Source organism: Grammomys surdaster, unplaced genomic scaffold (assembly GCF_004785775.1).
Source record: "Grammomys surdaster isolate TR1022 unplaced genomic scaffold, NIH_TR_1.0 126219, whole genome shotgun sequence".
Lineage (NCBI taxonomy): Eukaryota > Metazoa > Chordata > Mammalia > Rodentia > Muridae > Grammomys > Grammomys surdaster.
In genome coordinates, this window is record NW_021621022.1 from 1,405,276 (window position 1) to 1,428,128 (window position 22,853).

The following is a 22,853-nucleotide window of genomic DNA, read 5'->3' on the forward strand; positions in this document are numbered from 1 at the left end:
ATTATTTTATTTGTACAACTCTTCTCCCATATAAGAATGAACAATGGTGTCTTCTAATATTTATACTACAGAGTACCTTACTCGCCATGAAACTCAAAAGCTTGCCTGAAGATGGTTATCAACAATAGAGAAAAAACACTGGACTATATAGATGATCCCTATATTCCAAGTCTTCTGCTGGTCCTGCTAGGGTACTCACTGCTCTTTAGAGTAGGACTGGCTCTTGAAGATGGAGCAGTAGGCTTTCTTCTTCTAGTCTACACTTCTGCCTTGCTCTGGGTTCTGAGGAACACCTGAGCTCTCCATACCTGTGGGCAGACAGAACCTGAGATTTCAGAGTGTATGCCATGGGTGAACCTTTCCACTTCCAACACTGACAGGAGCAAGGCTGCTTCCATACACTCTTGTTCTCAAAATACCAGGCTGTCTCATGTCTTGCAGACACACAAACGTCATTCCTGATGTCTCATCTAAATATCTCTGGCTGTAGCTCAAGTCTGTTCCCTTTCTCTTGTTTCTCCATGAAAATCAGAACCAGGGTGTTTTCTGCTGAAAGCTGTTTCCACACCATACAACTGTTGTTAAAAATATACTTATCATCCTGCCTCTTTTTATAAGTTAAATATATGGCTTGCTGTGGTTATGCCTTGGTTTTAAAATACATGGCCACGTGCAGTGCTATGAGGAGCCAGCGCTTCAAGTCTACAAACAGAGAGAAACTAACGAAATTCAGTGATGTTGTTTTTAATTTTTTAATTAAGATATCATCAATATAGATGATGTTGCCTTTGTGACAGCCTGTTCCACTCTTGAAGAATAATGACTACTATTTGGAAGCTAAGTCATGCATGTCAGTTTGAAAATTGTATACATGTAGATATGTATATGCATATACATACATATATACATACATACATATATAATCATTTAATGTCTATGTTACCAAATATATAACCAATGTCTTAAGGCTTTTTCCATTGATGTGATGAAATGCTAACCTCTGAGATCACAGTCTATCCCTGAGAGAAGTCAGGTCAGGTACTCAAGGCAGGAACTGGAGCAAAGACTATAATGCTTACTGGCTTGCTCCTTGTGGCTTTCTCAGCCTGCTTTCTATATAACCCAGTATCACTTGCCCAGGGTGGCACCATCCACAGTGGGCTGGCCCCCATGCCCCCACCACACACGTACATCAATCACTAATCAAGAAAACGTCTCCATTGACTTGAATCCACCTGATAGTAAGTCTAAAGACTTTCCTTAGTAGGAAAAAAAAAAAACATACTTAAAACTATAATCTAGTGGAAATGTTAAAATTTTAAAGGACAATTGCCTTAGGCTTTCCAATACTTTGAAAAGACACTATGACCAAGGTAACTCTTATAAAGGAAAACATTTAACTGGGGTTGGCTTACAGTTCCAGAGGTTTAGTCCATTAGCATCATGGTGGGAAACATGGCAGCATGCAGGTAGACATGGTGCTGGAGAAGGAACTGAGAGTTCTACATCTTGATTTACAGGCAGTAGGAGACTGTGTACCTCACTGATGTAGCTCGACCATAGGAGACCTCAAAGCCTGCCCCCACAGTAACACACTTCCTCCAACAAGGCCACACCTCCTAACAGTGCCACTCCCCATGGGACAAGCATTCAAACAAGTAAGTCTTTAGGGCCATACCTACTAAAACCACCACAGCAGTTTAACAGTCCAAAGGACCAGTTTACAGATATATAGTTAATCATGTAAATCATTTAAAATCTCTCAAAGCAAAAAAAAAAAAAATCTGTACTGTTTTCTAAAAACAAATACAGATGAAGATTGGTATGAGGGTAATGAAGAGAAATCTATTATCAAGTTTACCAACTGGGAACATACCTAAGCTTTTAACATCAAACCTGTGAAGTCAGAGTAAAGTCTCTGCTGCCTGTCAGCATCAATGTCACCGAAGTTCACGTGTTCCACATTCTGACTGGCTACCCAGCCCCACAATATTTTTACAGCATGACAGCTGTCATGAAAGTGGAATATGTTGTATAGACATTGGCCTTTGGTGAGCATCCTAATGGGGGTTTCCTGTTAGAAGTCATTAGCTCCCAAATGGCTTTCTGCCATATGTGTCCAGTAAGTTGATGGCGACACTGCTTCTGCTATGCTATCCAGTGAATACAATAAAATGATCCTGGAGCCTGTGTGACTGCTTCCAAACCAAGAGTCCTAATTCATTATTATGTTGTGAATCAAATCAGTCTTTTCTCCTGGCGTAGAATTAAGAGTAAATTGACACAAGACATTTAGGTACTGTTTTGTAAGATCATAACTGTGGGCAGGGGTGGCAGGGGGGGTGCCTGCAGAGGCTAGAAAGAGGTATTGGATCACTAGGGCTAGAACTACAGGCATTTGTAATCTGCTCATGTGGGTGCTGGGAACCAAACTCTAGTCTTCTGCAAGAACAGCAAGTACTCTTAACTGCTGTAACTTCTCTCCAGCCCCACTGTTATATTTTTTAAGAAAAACAGATTTCAATGTTCATATAATTTAAGATTTAAATGATGTCATCAGAGGAGCCAGTGCACACTGTACATTCCTTTTCTAGGACCTGTTCTTTATCTGGCTCCACAAAATTGGATAAAGAGCTGCAGTTAACTCCTGGCAGTCCACCCTGGAGGAATGCACTGATGTTTACAAATGAGCCACTGGTTACAATTTACAGGTTTACTATTGCTAATCTGTACAAAATATATATGCCTCTGTTGAACCTACCTATCCAACATGGAAGAGGAAGTGGTAAAGGAAGTAAGAAGATGTATCTCAGGCTTGGCTGGTTTACAACATACAATCAAGAAGAGAAAGTAAGATCCATGTACTGGTTCCTGATTCATTTTCCTCTGGAGGCCACTCAGTTTGAGGAAGAAAGTTAACTACAGAGCTGGCTCTGCTGCTGGGCTGGGCGGTTATCTGCTTGGGACATCTCATTTACTTCATGTCTGGAAATTTCCAACAGGATTTGACCTTGTGATAATCTGCCCTGCCTTTGTGTCTTTCTGTTTTTGTTCATTCTTTTGTTGGTTTTTGCTTTTTAACAAAATCTCAATCATTTAATTTTACCATTAAAGACTTGGGAGCCAGACAGATCTTGGAGTAAGAGCCTGCTGGCTCTGAAAGGCAGAGAGAGCACCCAGCTGACCTTCGTCCTCAGCTGTGCCAAAATGAACGAATGCCCCCCTCATGCAATCTCAAAAAATCCTCCTCCAAATCAAACGTCTCCCTTCTACTTCCTGTGCATTTCTCTAGCAGTCCTTCTGACTCCCTCCTACTCTCCATGGTTTTTTTCTTAATAATACTATGTCATGTCCTTCAACTGGGTGCTTGACCTTTGGTTGACTTTATTTAATCCTGTTTACAATATTCAAAAAGGTCTTGGATTAAAGATGTATGCTAATGTTGAACTACACAACACCTAAAAGTAGTTTTTTCCCAGTAAATAACACAATCTCAGGTTTCACAGTGTGATCAAACATCCTTCACCAGAAAACCCAGGCTGGATTGCTTTATAGGACACATATGAAGCAGCTGCAGGTTTTGGGTAAGATTCTTAGGTAGAGAAATTATTCCTAGAGAAAACGGTAGGAATCCTCTGTTCATGTTGTGCATAGTTACGTTTCGGGGTATCCATCCACAAGAGAAGACCACTCTGACATGGGTTTAAGCCACATCTTTATTAGCCAACTGGCAACTATAATGGGTGTTTGGGATCCCAGTGTAACTTTGAGGTTTCTCAGAGAGTGCTTTTAATAACAAAACCATATCTTGGGTTGACATACTTCAGTTAGCAAGAACATTTAGCTAGAAGCAGAACTACAAAAGCCAAAAATCAAGGTTAGTACATTTAGAGACTTTCCCAGAACTAAGGTCTTGGATGGATTAGGTCTTTGTTTTCCTTTTGACTGGTGATAGGATGTGCTGAGTTTCATGGCCTAAATGATGCTTCCATTATGACATCAGTTTGCTAAGGTCTGGGGTCTTGTTACAACAATTAGTCTAGGAATGTCATTTGTGTTGGATCATAGAACACACATCTGATATAAAAAAAAAAAAGTAATTTCACCTGGAGTGGTGTCATACAAATATCAGGTGAACAAAGCTTTCACAAAAATTCAGTGAAGACATTTACTGTCTCATTCAGTCTGTCTTTGCCTGTGTGTTATTTTGCCTACCTTTAAAATTATATGAAAATCTAAAATTGACGTCTTGACTCTTATTCTAAAGCATATCCCATGCCTTACTTCCTTTCTGTAACCCTGAGCATTTTGAACATATATTCAACAGTAAGGAAGGTTCCTTTTAGCATAATGCTTAACTCTCAAGCTTTCTCATGCTTCTTGAAACCTCACATTTTAAAACAGAAACATGTACAGAGTTCCTGTCTACAAGTCCCCCCACCCTTTTTTTTTGGTGTGTGTGTTGGATGAGCATGGGGGCATGCATGTGCAAGGGTACATGTACACAGGAGAAGTTCAAAGGTCACTGTCAGGTGTCTTCCTCACTCTGTCTTTACCAGGGTCTCTCAGTGAACCTGGAGCTCGTCAGTGTGGCCTGACTGAGAGAGCAAGTCTTCCTGTCCTGGCTCCACCCTCAGCCCCAGGATTAAGGTGCCACCACTGCACTCTGCTTTCCCGTTTATGCTGGGGACTGGATCCAGATACTCAGTTACCAACTAATCCATCTCTTTAGCCCCATCTAGTTATTTTTTAGACAATTTAGTTGATCATTGTTAAAGTTTAGGGACAAATATTATGGTCATAAATACAGGGGCAACCTTTCACAATTTAAATAATACATCCTTTTAAAATCTTCACAACTCCAAAACATCGTAAATTTCATTAGTAACAAATCATAGAGCCTGGATATGATCATAATAAGAAATAAGCAAGGCTGATTTGCCTTGGCTGGAAATTTGACGAGGACATTAAAAACAACAACATCAAAAGCACACTTTGTTTTTATGCTTAGAGAAATTACAAGTGTTTTAAAAATATTTTTATGTCGGGAGGTGGCATGGTGGATAAACTGCTTATCATCCAAGTATGAGGGCCAGAGTTCTGATTCTCAGAACACATGTAGAAAGCTGGGCATTCAGAGAGCAGCCATTTGTAATGCCAGCACTTTGGAGCCAAGGAGAAGGGGTCCTCAGAGAAGCTGTCTAGCTAGAGTAGCTGGCATCGGTGAGTCCTGGGTTCAGTAAGAGCTTACCAAGTAAATAAACTGCAGAGCGACGGAGGCACACGCTTGATCCAACTTTGGGTCTCTACATGTAAACACACATAAGTGCATGCACACCTGTACACACATATGTACTCATACATGAACACACACGCAAACCACAAATGTGTGAAAACTCATTCTCTTACTAGTTGAATTACATTAGAGGTTTTTTGATGAACCAGTGAAGAGAGAGCGAGATAAAGCTTTTAGGATGTAGATCTTTAGTCATCAATATGAATCACAGAATTCCCAACAAGAGACTGATCCCTGGCTTGCAGAAGCGTCACCATTTTCATTTTAAATACCATTTCCTAGTTTTGCTATTGAGCAAAATGCTGGCTAAAAGACTCATAGTACTAAAGGTCACTGTCTTTAGCATATGTCCATGCCACAGCATATGTGTAGGGGTCAAAGGACAACTTTCAGGAGTCAGATTATTCCTGTGCCATCATTTGGGTTGTTAGTGAACTCAGGAGGAACTCAAAGTAATAAAATTGATGTTATAGTGTATTAACTAGTAAACTGGCTTAGGAAACACTAAGTTACACAGAGCAGACTTTGCTACAGGAGCTCTGCCTCTGACTGGAAGATAAGTGTCCTAATCAGGCTTGTGAAGAACCAGGAAAGAAAATTCTGTACCACAGTTGAAGTTTAGGATTACTGAGAAAGTTTCTGCTAAAACCTGGTCACCAAGGTTGATTTCCAGTTAGGCTCTATTACCATAACAAAAGGAGACAACCTAGGCTTACAACTAGCCATCAGGCCTTTCCCAGTATCCAAGAACATGCCTCTGAGGGGTAGCTCAAGGGAGCAGCAAAGGGTCACAACCACTATTAAGTCCTGGTCTGTCCTTAAGTTCTCTGTGCTCTCATCAGGAAAAGCATAATTCTGCCAGGTGGGCAAGACCAAGAAGGACACTAGTGTGCTTAAACAGTTCTGGCAATATCTTTGCTGAGTAAATCTCCCATCTGGCCAAGCAAGCCACCAGACCTGCAGTCTCCTGTTTCTGTTTAAACTGCTCAAAGTGTAATCTGGGGCTGGAACCTGGAAGATTTGTGGAATGATAGCCTATGTGAAATGCATAGGCCTAAAGTATATAAAAGTTAACAACACCTTCTATGCAAGGCCTCCTCTTTGAGCATTAGCCAGACCCGCCAACACACAACTATTAAAAATCGTTTCCTTTATTAATCTCTCAGTGTGCAGTTATGTCTCTGTGGCTAGGCTTATTAACCTTCTAACACCTCTGCCGACTGAGCCACCTTGATGGTCCAATTGGGTCAAAATTCTTAATTCTCAGCCAACATGAAAAGTAAAGCAGGTTGGGGGGGGTAAGGACCCCTTTCCCTCCAGTGTCCTCTTCTGTCTTTGTATCCTGCCTCATGTTCATGACTCTTATCCACAGCTAGGGGAAACTAGCACAACAATAGAACTGTACAGGGTAAAGTCAAAGCTCTCACTGGGACCTAGTGCTGGGGCTGTTGCCTGCACAAATGACATTGATTTTGCTTTTGTTTGAGAAAACCATGAAATGTTTCTGCTTGGTCTTATTTTTTTCATGGTCCTAGAATGGTTTGGTCAGAGTTGGGTATTTTTAAGAGCTTCATGCCTAATGAGGGAATCTCAGCTTATTTCTTAAGATCCAGACCAACTTCTGGTGTCATAGGCTGTTCTATGTCATTTCTTAAAAGCTTCAGCCACCTTTATGCTATAACTCAGACCTCCACATTTATGTTGCCTGTGTCTTACATTGTTCCCTCTACAAAAAAAAATACAGTCCACTACTAGACTGGATAACAAAGAACATAAAGGGTATATTCTGCCCAGAAAGAACAGTTCAGGACAAGCTTCTGTCCCTGATAGGTAGCTGGCTGTTTGAGAGATGAATCCTCTCTCCATCTCCCTAGTCAAGGGTTTTCTATTATCCCTAGGTGAGCCTTAGGCAACAAGACAAAAACAAGACAACCAACCACCTTTGCTCACGATCATCTCAGCACTTGAGAGATTCCTGATCCAGAATTCAAAGCCAGCTAGGACGTCATACTTTGAAGATCAGTCTCGGCTAGGTGGTGGACCCTGTGTCAAATCCAAACCACACCCAAAATAAGTCTTGTTACTAATATAAAGAGTTATCCTAAATAACAAATTCGTATGTTGGACCCCAGGCTATAAACATATTTTGAGTTGTATGTTAAAGAATTACCTTAACTATCAAATTGCCCCAAACCCATTGTGAAGACTGCTCGTCTGCATTAGGAACTTCAATGCGTGAAATACACCCACGAGCAGTGCACGCATACTGAGAGTGAGAAAGCCGCGGAGCTCTGCAACCTCCGCCGCCAGCAGGGCCCGCGCAGATTTCAAAGAGGAAGCCGAGCGGGCGGGTCCGGAAACGGAGGCAGGCTGGTGGCTCCGGCTGGCAGGCCCCTCGGCGCCACTTCCGGCAGCGCACGACATGGCTGGAGGCCGGGACCGCAGGGACTTGGCTGCCAGGCAGCTAGTGTTCCTACTTCCAGGTAAACACGGGCGGCGCGTGGGCCAGCGGCAGCGGCGCGAGGTTCTGGCCCAGGCCAGCATCCGTCCGCGAGGTCCTGGCAAGCGCGGGCCGGGATTCGGTGGCCCGCACTTTGCTACGCATCCTGGTCACGTGTCCCAGCACGCGGGAAACTCTAAACCCGGAAGCGAAAGGAGAGTGCGCTGATTCCCTGGGGCGGGTCTAGCCACTAGGCTTGCCGAGAGCAGCGGGGGTTCTGGTACTCTGCTGCCTCTGGGAGTTACTGGGTATCTGCAGCTCTGCATCCAGAATCTTACCGGTCCAAACAGAGCTTCAGTAGTTCCAGGCTGAGTAGCTTTGCTTCTCTGGAAAGGCTTGGGTGGCCAGGCTTAAGGGAGCCTGGATGGGGTTTAGCCGAACGTGGTTTGAAGGAATTCCAGAACAGAGTGACAGTCAAAATTGTAGATGGTGACCAGCTATCAGGGCATGTGGGGACATGGGACAGCCGGTGCCGTATAAGGAGGGCAAATGAAATAAACTTCGGTTAGGGAATGCAAGCTAGAAATATTCTGTCATTTTTACAGATGATACATTTTGATGTTACAATACCGGTGAAGAGGAACACTCGCCAGTCACTTTAATTTTGAGTTTTAGCTTAGCAAATAGAGAATTTTTGCAGCAAATATACTTTACCAGAGTACAGATATCCAGTGATGAAGATTTTTATAATCTTGACATAACAACCTGACACTTATTTTGCATACATAGCTTCTCTCCTGTGTAAAGAGTTAAACACAGTATGGATTTTGGGTGTGCACCTCACACAACTGAACCCGTAATGCTGCTAATCAAGTAGAGTAGCTTTCTAGTAAACAGCTCGTGCATATCTCTTCTAAAGAACTCCAGACTTTCTGTCATCAAGTTAGTTTTGCCTGTTTGGACCCCTGTGCCTTTTGTATCTATCTGTCGTCTGCCTTCCCTCAGTACCGTGTCTGCCAGATCCATCTATGTTGTCTGTACCATGGGTTTTGTTGGTTGGTTTTTTAAATTGCTTCTGGTTGATTGTATGCATATCAATACTACTTATCTCCTAAGGAGGGATGATGTTAGGTGTTTCTGGTTTGCAACTATTAGGAGCAACATTTTGAGGCTGTTGGTGGACGTTGACATTCATTTCTTGAGAGTGTCTGTATCCTGGAGTGGAAGCTGCTTTTTGGTGCTTGTTGGTTTAGCTTTAGTACTGCAAAATGGTTTCTGAAGTGGTTGATACTGATTGGTTCTGACTCCAGTTGCCCATGAGGTGTCCCTGTTAAGCCATACCCTCACTGAAGGTGTTCGGTAAAGCAGCTGGTGAGAATTCCTGGTTTTGGTGATCCATCAGAAGGCTAGCTGGGGGAGGGGAGAGCCTCCTTTCACCCTTCTGTTACATAAGTATAATTTGATTTTCATAGTAGGAACCTTAATCATTCTTTTGTAATCAGACATGTTGATACTATATAGATGCACACAGTAGTTTGTCATAATTTGAGGTTTTATTTGTTTTGTTGGCTGTTTCATTGACATTAATTTCATTCTTAAAGTGTGTCATAATCCTATAACGCACAAAAGTGAAAAGACTTAATATTGAATGCATCCCTCAAAGTAACAGGCATACTAAATCTACTGGGGGTGGGGGGATGAGAAGCACTGCCACCTGATTTCTGTTCAAAGCTGAGGTGTCCTCCTTTATTTTCCCATCAGGCAAAGTGTTCTTTCACCCATTCACTCATTAGGCTGATAGTAAGTAGTTGGGGGTTCTGAAACTGTAAAAACTTGGGCTTCCTGTCTTCTGTTCTTCCAGATGGCCTTTAGTGCCACCTGCAGGCTCTAAGAGTACAAACACGTCTGATAGCCACTATGGTGTCTGCCCTCAAATGTAAGGGTACCAGCCTCCTGGGAGTGAGACTTCATCTGTGAAGGTTCGTAACCAGTAGGTCCTGGGCTAAGGCCCAAGAATATGCTCATTTAGTTAAGTACCAAGCACTGTTGCTGCTGGGCTAGCTGGTCTAATACCGCCTGGAACTGCTGCAGTGAGGACCAGCCTGGGGAGCTGGGGCTGTGGGTACTGAGGTTTTGCTGTTTGAGGGTTCACTATTCTGAGAGTGAACAGAGGGTTGTATACATTCAGGACACAGGCAACTAACCTTGTAATGGTACTCCCTCGACATTTCATTTACATTCAAGTTGCCTCTGGTATGTCATGAAGGTTGTATCTTAAAGTTGGTTGCAGGTCACTTCTCCTCAAGTTTGTTTTGCTAAGTTGAAGCTCCTAGGCAAATGAAAGCTAGAATGTGGAGAGTGGACTGTGCTGGATTCCTTTTCATAGACAAGGTGGGTGTTGTAGCAAGGTGAATAAGTCTGCATTGGGAATGAGCGAAATGCTTCTCTAATGTAGCTTGGGGATGCTACACTGCTCTTTAGTTGCTCTAAGCCCAGTTACTTTTGGAATATGTTGTAAGGTTCCATTTCTCTTTGCTGCCAAAAAGAAGGTAAATAAATGGTAGGTCATATTTTTAATACTTGTTTTCTTTTGTCAAGCTTTTGTACACTTGTCCATTCTACTGAGCTGGGTCAGATGTGAGAGTTAGTCAGGAGTACATCAGGTAACTACAAAGTAGGCAGGAAGGACTGCCTTTGGCTGTTAGGGGGGACTGATAACAGGATTCTCCTCCCAGGAAATGTCTGCAGATTGAAAACCCTAGAGTTCTATGAGGGGAAAAAAAAAGGAAGAATGAAAATCATGTAGGACTCTTGTATATAGGTCCACGTTGCTTGAGTAAAAACGTCCTTAATCAGCACCGCCTACCTCTACCCATCCTCCCACCCACCCCTGAGTGAAGAAGTCCCCAGATCAAACTGGGCTTTAGAGCCAGTCCTCAGTTCTGTGGAATTCCCTTTGGGTACTTCAAAGCTCCAAAGGAAGCTTCCTTGTTTGTCATTTCCACAGGTAGTGCAGGTGTAATGGCCAGTTCTTTTGGAGGCTAAAGGACAGGTAGCCTCTGGGGAAGCCCAGGCCTACCTTCCTGGACATTCATGTGCAGTAACTTTTTAGCTGGGGCGTCATGATGACCACAGATGACATCTAAATACAAAACAAAGCAAGAATTAAAACTATTCTAGGAATTCCCATTTTAGAATTATGTTCTCAATAAAAAGATTTTTTTTTTAAAAAAAAAAGAAAGTCAGATATAGAAGGGAAAGTGAATTTTCCTATCTAATGATGGAGGAACTTTATGTTAGCATTATTTCTGACTAATGGCTTTGTAAAACCAAAGAAACATATCTTTGTTGAGGGTTGGAGGCAAGAAAGAAAAGTATGAAATGAGGGTAAAGGAGGGGCTCCTCTAGACTTTGTCAGGGACCCTAGGAAACAAGTGACTTGCCTCTTACCTAACGGTTGGCACATGAACGCAGGATAGAAGCAGAAGTGGGCCTTTCTCGCTTTGTGTGCATGCATGTTTGTGTTTGGAAACAAGCCTGTGGGTTGACAGCTGCCCTTCTCTTGGCAGGTACTAGAGAACCTGGCCAATCCATGTGTGGCCTTGAGAGGGCCTCTGAATAAGTCAGCTCAGTTTCTTGGAAGATTGCTCATTATTTTCCTGCAGGCAATTTCTGGGTTTTCCAGCATGGCGCACATTTAACATTTTCCACACGAATCTGGCTTTGTCTTTATACAGCATTTCTCGGTGGGGCCCTGTTGACCTTTCTCAGATGGCTGCTGGATCTGCTTCTGACTGTGGAGCACGTTCAGAAGTGATGGATGGAATCAGTCAGTTGGCAGTTGGTAATCTGTTGGTGTAATCTTGTCCTCTTTGTAATTGTTCCAAGAGATGTGGAACAAGTAACTTCTTATGGCTCCCACAGATTTATCCCCCAGGGCAGAATAAAAAAATCATAAAGGAAAGTAAGCCATGGTCTTAAACTTTGAATAGCATCCTAGGGACAGCAAAAGTTTGTCATACCATAGAGCTTTACCAAGGATGTTAGGCAACTGCTCAGTCAATGTTGCCTGAAGCCTGGCTGTAATGAAAGACACCTGGGAAGTGTGTGTGGTTTGTGTGCTTTATCAATTCTGTGTTCTTGGACAAATTGTTGCCTTCATGTAGAGTCTGTCTTCCTCATTTCTACAGTGAGAGAGCAGAGCCAGTCTGGTAGGCTGGTTAGTGATGAGCTAGTATTAACTCCCACGCTCTGTCCACCTTTAGCAGGGCCAGGGACTGAGTAGGTCTTTCACTCAAAGAACACCCCAGTTCCGTTTCTTCCTGGGCTGTTTTCCATAACACTGTCTTTGCTCTTGTGTCAGATTCTACTCTGGCTTCAAGGTTCAACTTTGTTTCCCACAAGGCCAAGTTATGTGCTCCAGCCCAACTTTTCTTTCTCTGAATGTTGGTAGCTTTTTATCTGCCTGTAATCCTGTCTCCACTCTCTCTGCTTGGGAAACTCTTGAAACCCACCTTCAAGGTAACTTCTACACGGAAGCCATCTCACTGGGCCTTTCCTGTTAGTGGTACCTTTTCTACCAGCTATGCGTGTGATTACCAGTTTTGTATAAATAACTAGGTGTGAACTATCCAGGAGCTACAGGGAATCCAGGCATGCTCTCCCTCAGTAGCCATTAGCTTGTCAGCAGTGACCTTGGCCTCAGCTTCTGAGGATGTTTCTGAAAGTCAGAAGCACGCTGCTTTAAGTTGTGTAGAACTTTCTTTGTGACTTCGTTGGATGCCTTGTGCTGAAGTTGAAAGGGGGTGGGGGGTGGGGCATGTGAGGTAGTCAGAGCTGCATGGTGCCCAGTCCCTCCCATGAAGTAGCTGGCTGGTGCCTGAGGTCTCTCCTACTAGACAAACTCTCATGAGGGCCTAGATTTGCTAAGACTCTGTGGGGTTTCCCACTTAATTGTATTGCATTGTATTGTATTGTATTGTATTGTAGTGTATTGTAGTGTAGTGTAGTGTATTGTAGTGTATTGTAGTGTATTGTATTGTATTGTAGTGTAGTGTATTGTAGTGTATTGTAGTGTATTGTAGTGTATTGTAGTGTATTGTAGTGTATTGTATTTTATACTACTGTGGGGGAGTCAGTAGACAAGGTCTTACACAGTAGCCCAGGCTGGCCTGGGACTCATGGCTGTTCTTGTGCTGCCCCGTCTCTTGTGCTTCACCATGCCTAGCTACTTCATTGATTTTAAACTTGACTTTGTTGTTTTAGTTCCTTAATCTGAGTTTTTATCTTTAACTTTCAGTTACAAATTTTCTGTTTTAAAAAATAACTTTAGCCGGGCGGTGGTGGCGCACGCCTTTAATCCCAGCACTCGGGAGGCAGAGGCAGGCGGATTTCTGAGTTCGAGGCCAGCCTGGTCTACAGAGTGAGTTCCAGGACAGCCCGGGCTATACAGAGAAACCCTGTCTCGAAAAAACCAAAAAAAAAAAAAAAAAAAAAAAAAAAAAAAAAAAAAAAAAAAATAACTTTAAAAAAAAACAACGAATAACAGTATATTGCTAGTACAGACATTTTAGCATTACAAAGGAAAATAAGACAAAAATACATTATTCATGATTCTGTCACCCAGAAACTATTTGGAGATCTCTTTCCAGTGCTTTTTTTTGTTGTATAGATCACAAAATAAATGACGTTGTTTTCTTTCTTTCCTGTTTGTCTTCACCTCATTCTGTACACGTTCTCTGTGTGCACAGTAACACTAACACTTAGAGCCACTGGGGCTGAGGGAGAACAGAGAAAGCCTTGCTGTTTCACCCAAGAGCTGGAAGCTGTCTCAGCATTGTCAGTGTGGTGGTACGATGAGATGAACAAAGCTTGGACTTTTACAAGTTATACTTTGGTGATGAGGGGTCATGATTTGTGTTGTAACAAACAAGGGGTGTTTCATCCAGAAGACAGTATATATTTGGGGTGGATTATCTCTAAAATGGATAGATTGAAAAACAGATATCTGCAAGAAAGGTGAAAGTTCACAGAACTGTGATGGGTGTGATGAGCAGACATCTCAGACAGGGTATTTGAGAGCCATCAAACCATGTTGAATGTTTGAGGTCAGCCCCCCCCCCCCAACACACACACACACTAACCACCCTCTGTGCTCTTGGCATGAACAGGATACTGTCGGAATGGTCCAAGCCTGCCTTGCATGGAAACTTCTGTTTTCCACTGTGGCTGCAACGATTGACATGAACTTCTCTAGGGCCTCCTGGCAGCTTCCTATTTTCCCAGGTGGGGCCAGCCTTGTGTTGTGACAGGACAGCTGAATGGAGCACGTGAGGATGAGCAGCACTCGGGGGTTGTAGCAACAGGTAGCCTTGGTTTTTCTGCCTCTCTGAGCATTGATAACTTCTTAAACCAATTCCACTCCTTCCTCTTCCTGAACTGGAACAGCAGGGAACCACCATCTTATCTTTTTTTACGACAGTCTTCTGATCAACACCCAAGAGTCCCTATGACCCAACCTCCTACCACCCATAGCAGCAGCTAGGAGGCAGTCACTATGGTTCAAGATGGGAGAAGTGGACAGAAGTGTGTGGGGCTCTCCTAGGAGGAAAGGGTCTTGTCGAGATAGCTCCAGAAGAGCCTCTATCACCATGGCACCAGAAGCCTTGATACCCCAACTCCCTATGTGGCCTGTCCTACTTTGAAGTATCTGTTAGGGATAGTCCTTTTGGTTCCTGCAAAGGTGCCAGAGCTTTATTTGTATGGAGAACAGGATTGTGGCAGTTAGGCAGAGTTGTCCTTCAGGATGAGTAGGAAAATGTTGATTCCAGAAGCCCTATAGACACCAAACTCAAATCTGTGAGTTTGCATAACCTACATAATACACTTATATACTTTAAATCATCTCTTGACTTCTCAAGGATTACATCATTTTAGAAAACCTTTTTGATCTCATAGCCAACCCTTATAACTTCACAACACACCTTTACAAATGTTACTGTATTTGATCTTCACAGTGACCTTAGGCGGCAGTTTAAATAAGGCTTACATAATGGGAAACCAAGACTCAAAAGTCAAATCAGCTGGTCAAGAAATAGTAGAATTCAGTGGCACAGACTGTCACCTCCCTCAAGCTCTTCTCCAGGGCCTTTTCTTTGCCCCAAGGCCATTCTTCTGCCTGCATGGTGACATTGAAGCTTTACAAGAGAGGTGGGGGCTGGGCAAAAGGATTCCCTCTGCTGTTTGATGACCAGAGAACGAATCTCTTCTGGAGCCAGCCTTATTTGGTATCAGGTACTGTAGACAGACCTGCCCCATCTTGTCTTCCAGAATTGTCCTGTATCCCAGATATCTCAAGCTCCTACTGTATGTATTGCTGGTCTTGATGGCTCTGAGCCAACTGTGGACCTGATTTTTTTTTTTTTTTTACCAGTCTCTTCTTCCCTGACCAGCCAATCCTAGAAAACATTGCTGTTGATAGGGACAGCCCTGAAAAACCATAGCCTTTGTTTGCTGTGGTCTTGGTGGAGATTAGTTTTCCTTTTGGCTCCAAAGCTTCACAGGAAATTTATATTCAGAGAAAGCCATGAGTGGGAAGCATTTTCCTGGTGTGTACCTTTTTTATCCATTAGCCTGTGAAGAAACAGCTTCAAAGGCAGGAACATGAGCCAGATCTTGCTGATGGTAGTCCTGACATCTTGAGAAGAAAAGCATGTAGTTATGTTTGAAGTTAGTGTCTTGAAAGCTGCAAGGACCTCGAACACGACTGGTTTGTCTCACATGCCCTGTGTTATGGAGTGTTGACATCTGCATGGTAAGCAGGTAGTACATGCCTACCTACCATGTACTCTTCAAGTGTCTCAGATAACCTAGAGTTTCTGTAGATGAGAATATAATTCCTAATAGAAAGCTTGGTTTCCTTACCATCAATGAAACTTGACTCTATATGTTTTTAAATGTTTCTTACATCACATAACAGACTGCTACCATCTTTCTAGGTATCGTTTGATCTTGACTCATTTTTTTCCGGCTTTCCTGGATCCTTCTTCCTCTCCTCTGCTGCTTCCTGGTATTAATCTCCTGGCTGGCTTGACAAGTCAAGAGGGAGACAGACAACTTCACACTTATAGAAGAAACAAACTACAGCTTGTGGGTTTTTAATTTTTTTGATTGTGGAAAGGACTTAAGTCACAACTTAAAACATTGCCCTGCGGTACCAGTTCCCTGCCCACCTTTGGCTTGTGCTGTAACTCTCGCCCAGAAGTACAACTGTGTAGAATGTCTGCTCTTCCTAATTGTGGTGGGAGAGTTTCACAAGGGGAGAGTTTCTAGAAACGTGACATTTGACTTTTAAGTATGAAAACTTACTTAAGTGTGTATGTATTCCCCCTATGTATTTCTGACTTTATCACAAGCTGATGGAAACAGACTAACTCTAAACTGAATTAATCATTTTGTGCTCTGGGTTCTTTGACGTGTCCGTTGACCTGGCAAATGCCTCTAAATGAATTATCATACTCATTATATTGTTAAGCAGCTGAAGACACATGCAGGTTCACTGTCTTGTCCAAGGTCACACTACTTGGTGAGACTACTTGGTCTGAGACTGACCGTGGATCTTTCTGAGTCCAGGTCCCATGTTCTCTGCTGACATCACTTGAGAAGTAGTTTGGACTCTGCAGAGTCCCTTTGCTCACTGTTTCCTACTGCACTAAAAGTGGGTCCTTCAGTGTAAATGTGGGCTTTCATTTTTTTCTTAACCAAATTCTATGTTTTTCATCTGTTCTGGATACAAGTAAAAGAGAAGTTTAAGAGGAAAACAAGGAGCTTCCAAGTCTGCCAAGCAAAGAGCCAGCTGTGGCATGACTCAGGGTTTTCTAGATTTAAATAAAAACTCTTAAAGTGTGGGGGAGCCTTTAATCTACAAGCAGGAGCAGTTTTCTCTGTGGAATACTAGGTAAGACTCAGGGACATATGAGACATTGCAGCAGTACAGTTCTTTTTCATGACTGGCCTTTGAGGTACAGTGTCTTCATTGGGATTTCTATTGCTGTGAAGGGATACCTTGACCATGGCAACTCTTATAAAGGACAGCATTTAATTGGGGCTGGCTTACAGTTTCAGAGGTTCAGTCCATTCTCAACATGGCAGCATGTGGGCATACAGGAAGACATGGTGCTGAGGAAGGAGCTGAGAGTTCTACATCTTGATCTACAGGCAGCAGAAGGAGACTGTGTGCCACACTAGGTGTAGCTTGAGCATAGGAGAACTCAAAGCCTGCCTACATGGTGACACACTTCCTTCAACAAAGCCACACCCACTCCAACAAGTTCTAATAGTGCCACTCCCTATGGGCCAAGCATTCAAACACAGGAGTCTATGGGGGCCATTCCTACTCAGACCACCACATGCAGTGACAGCCAGCCTCCTGGAAGCCATGAAGAAGTGCAGGTGGGATAGCCAAAGTCTTTTCAGGCTCTCCCAGCTGAGTCTCATTAGAAAGCTGGAAACTGTTCCCATCTCCCCAGTATGCATCAAAAACCAGCAGCCAATAAAGGAACAGACCAGGTGTGTTTTGTAGCTGAAAAGAAATGGAAAGGAAAAACAAAAACAGAAAAACAACAACAACAAAACCCCGCTTCGAGAGCATTGTCCTTATTTGACCTGTCTTGTGGCTTTCTGAAAAAAACTCCCCTTTAGAACACTGTCATTGTCTGACCTGACTTGGTGCTCAGAGCTTGCTCTTTGGGAAGAGTCCTATTCCCTATGTCATTTGTCAAAAACATCATAGCTTCTGCAAGGACTGTACAAGTCCAGCAAACAGTAACCTGAACAAAACATTGTAGGGAACATGTCGTGAGCTAGGTGTCCACATGAGGCTCTGGGGAACTTTGATTTACTTATAGGGAATGAGAAGGCTATACACATATTTAAGACTGTGTAAGCCCAGGAAAAGCCTGAGAGGGCTCCAGTCTCTCATCTCTGACTGACTGATGCCCTGGGAAAACAAATAAAGTGAAGCCTGCCCCAATACGCACAAAGCCCCTTAGCAAAGACTTACTGGAACTCTGTGTTAGTCACTGAGGTGGCTAAACAGAGCAATCCTAACTGCCTGCAGAGAATACAGACTTGACAGAATTAGTCCAGGAAAGTCACTGAAATGACTTAAAACCAGCAACATTTCCTAGGAGTTAGGGGAGGACAAGTTAATTTCCAGAGTTGTCACATTTATTATATTTTCTCTAACATAATGTTGATTTATTTTAAAAACACAAGATATGCGTTCACAGGAAATATGTTCTGAGAGTGAGCCAAGCAGTTGATGAGCCTGCCTTAGAGGAGGCTGAGTTTGTTCTACCAAGGTTTTAATCAGAACTTAGGAATTTATTCTGAGAACTAAAGCAAGCCGTCTGAATAGTGAAGGCATTGTGAAACCTCACAGGGTAGAAATAGAATTATAAAAGAACACACAGATGTGTGTTAAAAGGGACCAGATAAGAGGATCTCCCAGCTTCCCTCTAACAAGACCTAACCCGCTCTGTAAGTCAGTCCTACCTAACAGGTCATAAAACAAACATTTCAAATGGTCAAAAATATACCAAATTCATTCTGCAAGAACAGTGAAATGAAAATGGAATACAATTACAGAAGGAAATTTAAGTGGTTCACAAATATACAGAAATTAAACAACACAGCCCCATTAACCAATGAAGCCAAGGAAAAAATATGAGGGAAACTAAAAATACTTTGGGGCAAGAAAATAAAATAAGAACTTACAAAATGCTTGTGACAGTGCTTACCCAGTAAGATACAGAGCTGCACATTATGAAGTTAATAAAGTAGAAAGACCTCACCTTCCACCACAGGAAGTTCACTAGCCCCACAGCAAAGCAGAAGGGAGAAAGTACATACGGGCACAGAAAATAAAGAAATAGAGTCAGACACCAGAAACGTTGGCAAAGCAGAAGTTGGCTCCTTTTGAAAGATGGAAAGCGCCGGGCGGTGGTGGCGCACGCCTTTAATCCCAGCACTTGGGAGGCAGAGGCAGGCGGATCTCTGAGTTCGAGAGTTCGAGGCTAGCCTGGTCTACAGAGTGAGTTCCAGGACAGCCAGGGCTACACACAGAGAAACCCTGTCTCAAAAAAAAAAAAAAAAAACCAAAAAAAAAAAAAAAAGAAAGAAAGATGGAAAGCAGTTAACAAATTGTTACCCAAACTGACCAAGGGGGTAAAGAAGACTTAAATTAGCTACTGACCTCATAGAAATGGGAAGGGATTATAGGAATGACATAGGTATTGTAGATGACAGATTCCTGGATAGAAAAATTACAAAATCAGATCTCAAGAAAGAGATCTGAATAGACCACAGTGACAACGTTAAATTAGTAGCCTACTTTCCACAGGAAAAGCCCAGTTCCTGATAGCTTCACTGGGGAATTCTATTAGACACCGAACAATAAGATTGATCCTGCAAAGACTTTTCAAAAAATAGGAAAAGAAGGCATACTTCCTAGCTCAGTCCATGGGGCTCGTATTACCCCGATAAGCAGGCAATGGCATTACAGGGGGAGTCAGTTTATACTTTATGGACATAAAAATGCAAGAATCCTAAACAAGTAGCAAATAAATCCAGGAGGAAAAATTATGTATGAGCAAGTAGGATTTATTTGGAAAGAAAAGACTAAGTCAAATTGTAAAGTATGCCCTGCTAATAGAATAAAAGCAAACAACCATTCCAGCCACAAGAAGAGCATTTCAGAAAGTCTTAACGCCCTTTCATGACCGAAGTCCTCAGCAGTTTAAGAACAGGGCGCTGTCTCCATCTGATAAAAAAGCCACAGACAAGGTTGTGGTAGCATATTTCTTATGTGTATGTGGGGCTGTGAAAGTGTTTTGGGTAAACTTGGGTCAATAATGTATGTCATTAAAATTTATTTCACCTATGCTTAAGGTGGCGTCTAGGAAATTTTAAGTTGCATATAGAACTGAATTTATGGAATGCTCTTCATTTCCTTTGGATAATGCAGTTCTGTTCCGGGGCCACCAGGTTACAGCAGGTGGGTCCCTCACTGGCCAGTGGGGACTGGATGATAACGAGATGAGGGGCCAGAGGGATTGATGGGCAGAGGTAGAGAAGTCGACAAGGGATAAGAGGCGGGGTGGGAAAGCTTTGTTTGCGTGGTCTTCCCAGCCTGACTCAGGGCAGGAGAGAGCGGCATAAAGTGAGTGGACCGAGAACAGCTGAGGAAGAAGGCGGGTCAGGATGGGAAGGCCTGTGTTTGTCCACCTGTGCCTGCCTGCAATCTGTCCATGAGAAGGCACTTGTGGAAGGCCAACTAGGCAGTGGATACTGTCCCATAAAGAGTCCGGATCCTGGTGGCATTTGTCATTGTGGATGTGTTGTTAGGATTTTTGGTCAGGCATAAATCATTGCCTAATTTTTTTTCAAATTTGGAGGAAATACATTTATTTTTGAAACCTCTGCAGTATATAAAAGAACTTCATTTTTATATCAGCATCTGAGTTCTTTAGGGAGCACAACAATTAACATCTCCATGGACTGCTTGTCTCTTCTCTGATTGCTGTGGAAAAGCTTTTGTGTGACGTAATCCCACCTGTTATCTTGGCCTTTGTTGTCTGTACTTTTGGAATTAGATCCCAGAAAGTCTTTGATCATGACAAAACACACGTATTTTCTTCTGGTGATTTCACATTTGAACATTTTAGCTCATTTGGAGTTGATTTCATGTTGATTCAGCCCAGCAGCAAGTTATTGTGTGAGGAAATATCATTTTCCCCACAAACAGGGCATCTTCATGCTGCCCGCCTTCGTTCCCAGAGAGTGTTGGCATTGTGGGTGTGTCATACTGACTATCTGGTTGTGCTCTGTACTGCAGATGTCCTCAACACCCTTCTCACTGCTCTTTGTGGCAAAGATAAAAACACCATTGCTTTCAGAGAGTTTCTCAAAATGGTTTTGTTGTTTAGTTGACTTGATGTTTTAATGTTTAATTATTTGGGGCTCTGGAGGAATGGGGAAGCTGGAAGAGAAACACTCAGTACAGTTTTCTAATGATAAAAATAAGTCGTCAGAATAATTCGAGTCCCCAGTGAATGGCCTGCCGTTGTGGTAAGGCATGAGGAAGCTGTGTGGGGAAGGCTGTCAGCTTCCCTTTGCTTCAGACACAGGGAGGGGAGTAGTACTTGCTAGGCAAGAAACACAGGAGTGGGAACTTTGATGTTTTAGAAAGTTCTAACAGGACCAAACTTTCTAACTTGCATTTCAGGCTAGATGTGTCATTCCAGAAAGAATCTCACCCAGTTCTGACAGACGAACCTGCACCACTCTCTTTATGTAGCTTTCTTAAAACAGACTTGGGGAGCTGGGGGACAGAGTAGTGTCCCTCAGGGTGAGGTGTCCAGGGGTTCCTGTCTGTGTGCTTTGTGTATTCTGCAGCTTGTGTTTGGTGAGGAAGCATTAGGGGTGCCACACCTTCTTAGTTAGGTGACCCTTCAATCTTTATAGAGTGATTTTTTAAAGTTCCCTGGTAAGGTCTGTTAGCATCTGCTTCTCTTCCATGCTTCTTCAATCTTTATGTCTACCTGTGGGCAACATACAGTTTCCCTCTTGCTTTTTAATTCGGTCTGAGCCGTTGCCATGTGGATGTGATTACTGATGTAGCTGGGGTTGGGTCTGCTGTCCTGCTGCTTCTCGTTTATCGTGCGTGTTCTTTGTATCTATTTGCCCTCTTTCTTTTTAGTTAAATGAGTACTTTTTACAACTCAGTTTCATTTCTTTTATTGTCTTGTTTGTTACAGTTTGGGGCTTTTATACTTTTAGTGACTGCCATAGGGTTTCTTGTACACATTAAATGGTTGTGTCTGCCTTATCACTTCACGAATGGCACAAGAAACTCACAAGATATTCTTTCTTACATCTCCTCTGGACTTAAGTTGATATCATATACTTTCTGTGTACATATGATATAAACACTACTCTGAATTACTTTAACGTAAGGAGTCAACAGTCCTTAAAGAGATTAAAATAAGAACAACCCCCTCTTATTAGTCACACATTCTCCATTTGAGGTTCCTGTGTCTGGTTTCATCTGCCAGAAGGATTCCTTGTGGGGTGTGTGTGTGTGTGTGTGTGTGTGTGTGTGTGAGCATTCCTGATTATTTCTTTCAGCTCTTGTGTGTCTGAAGTTTTATTTTCCACTCTCCTTTTCCAAAGGTAGTTTCTTTACAGTTATGGTGATTTACTTTATGGATGTTTCTGGATTGTCTTCTGGCTTGTATTGTTTTCACATGCTTAGATGTCATACCTGGTCTTGCCTCTCTGCACACTGTGATGCTGTCACACACACACACACACACACACACACACACCCCACACACACATCACCTCAAGTTGGAAACATTTCCTATGTGCTTTTTCAGATAGATATGTTTGTCTTCTTATTGCTCCTCTTTTGAAGCTGGCTGGTAAGTAGATCAGTTTCTTTGTTTGTTTGTTTGTTTGTTTATTTATTTGTATGCTTTTGGAGCATTTTTGCTACCAAATCTTCAAGTTCATTTATCTTCTGCTATTAGTTCTTTCTGTTGGGTTTTTCTTCTCTAGCATTTCAATTTAGATCATTTAAAAGTCTTCTGTCCCTTTAACATTTTATACATGAGATATATTTCTATCCCGTTTTCCTTTGCTTCCATATAATACAAATCTCTTTCGCAATAACTGACCTGTTCCCCACCTCTCCTCATGGACCATACTTGTCCACATCTTTGAATATCTAGTCGTATTTGATTAAGTGCCAGACATGAATTTACCTTTTGCAGTGATGAATATTTTTGTATTCTTAAATATTTTTAGACTTCAAATATAAGTTACTTCGTACACTGAGTTGGACCTTTTAGCCATTGCTTTTTAATTAGTGTGACAAGATCTTAGCAGCTGTCAGTCATGAGCAATTGTTACTTCCTTCCAAGTACCTATTGAGTGTTCTACCATTTAATGCCCTGGGATCATGAAGAATAGGGAAAATGAGTGTGAGTTAGGATCTCTGCTTTTCATGGAGAGTCTCTCATGTGCATGTGGAAGTGAAGTGCAGTTTCCCAGTGA

The 22,853-nt window shown here is 42.5% G+C and overlaps 1 protein-coding gene and 1 long non-coding RNA gene across 6 annotated transcripts in view; both read left to right on the forward strand.

Annotated features, from left to right (window-relative positions):
• Nucleotides 1-7,677: 7,677 nt before the first annotated feature.
• Rnaseh2b (ribonuclease H2 subunit B) overlaps nt 7,678-22,853 on the forward strand; it is a 49,142-nt gene continuing 33,966 nt past the window's right edge. For 4 of the 5 annotated variants that reach the window (XM_028758726.1, XM_028758727.1, XM_028758722.1 and 1 more), the window contains exon 1: nt 7,707-7,779. In XM_028758726.1, the coding sequence (XP_028614559.1) occupies nt 7,719-7,779 (61 nt within the window). In that variant the 5' untranslated portion in view covers nt 7,707-7,718. Of the gene's footprint in view, nt 7,780-22,853 lie in introns of all 5 variants that reach the window. The other variant, XM_028758725.1, reaches the window with a different exon arrangement.
• On the forward strand, nt 14,826-16,180 carry LOC114613433. The gene is made up of 2 exons (XR_003710176.1): nt 14,826-15,549; nt 15,734-16,180. It is a non-coding gene; the product is annotated as an uncharacterized LOC114613433 (long non-coding RNA).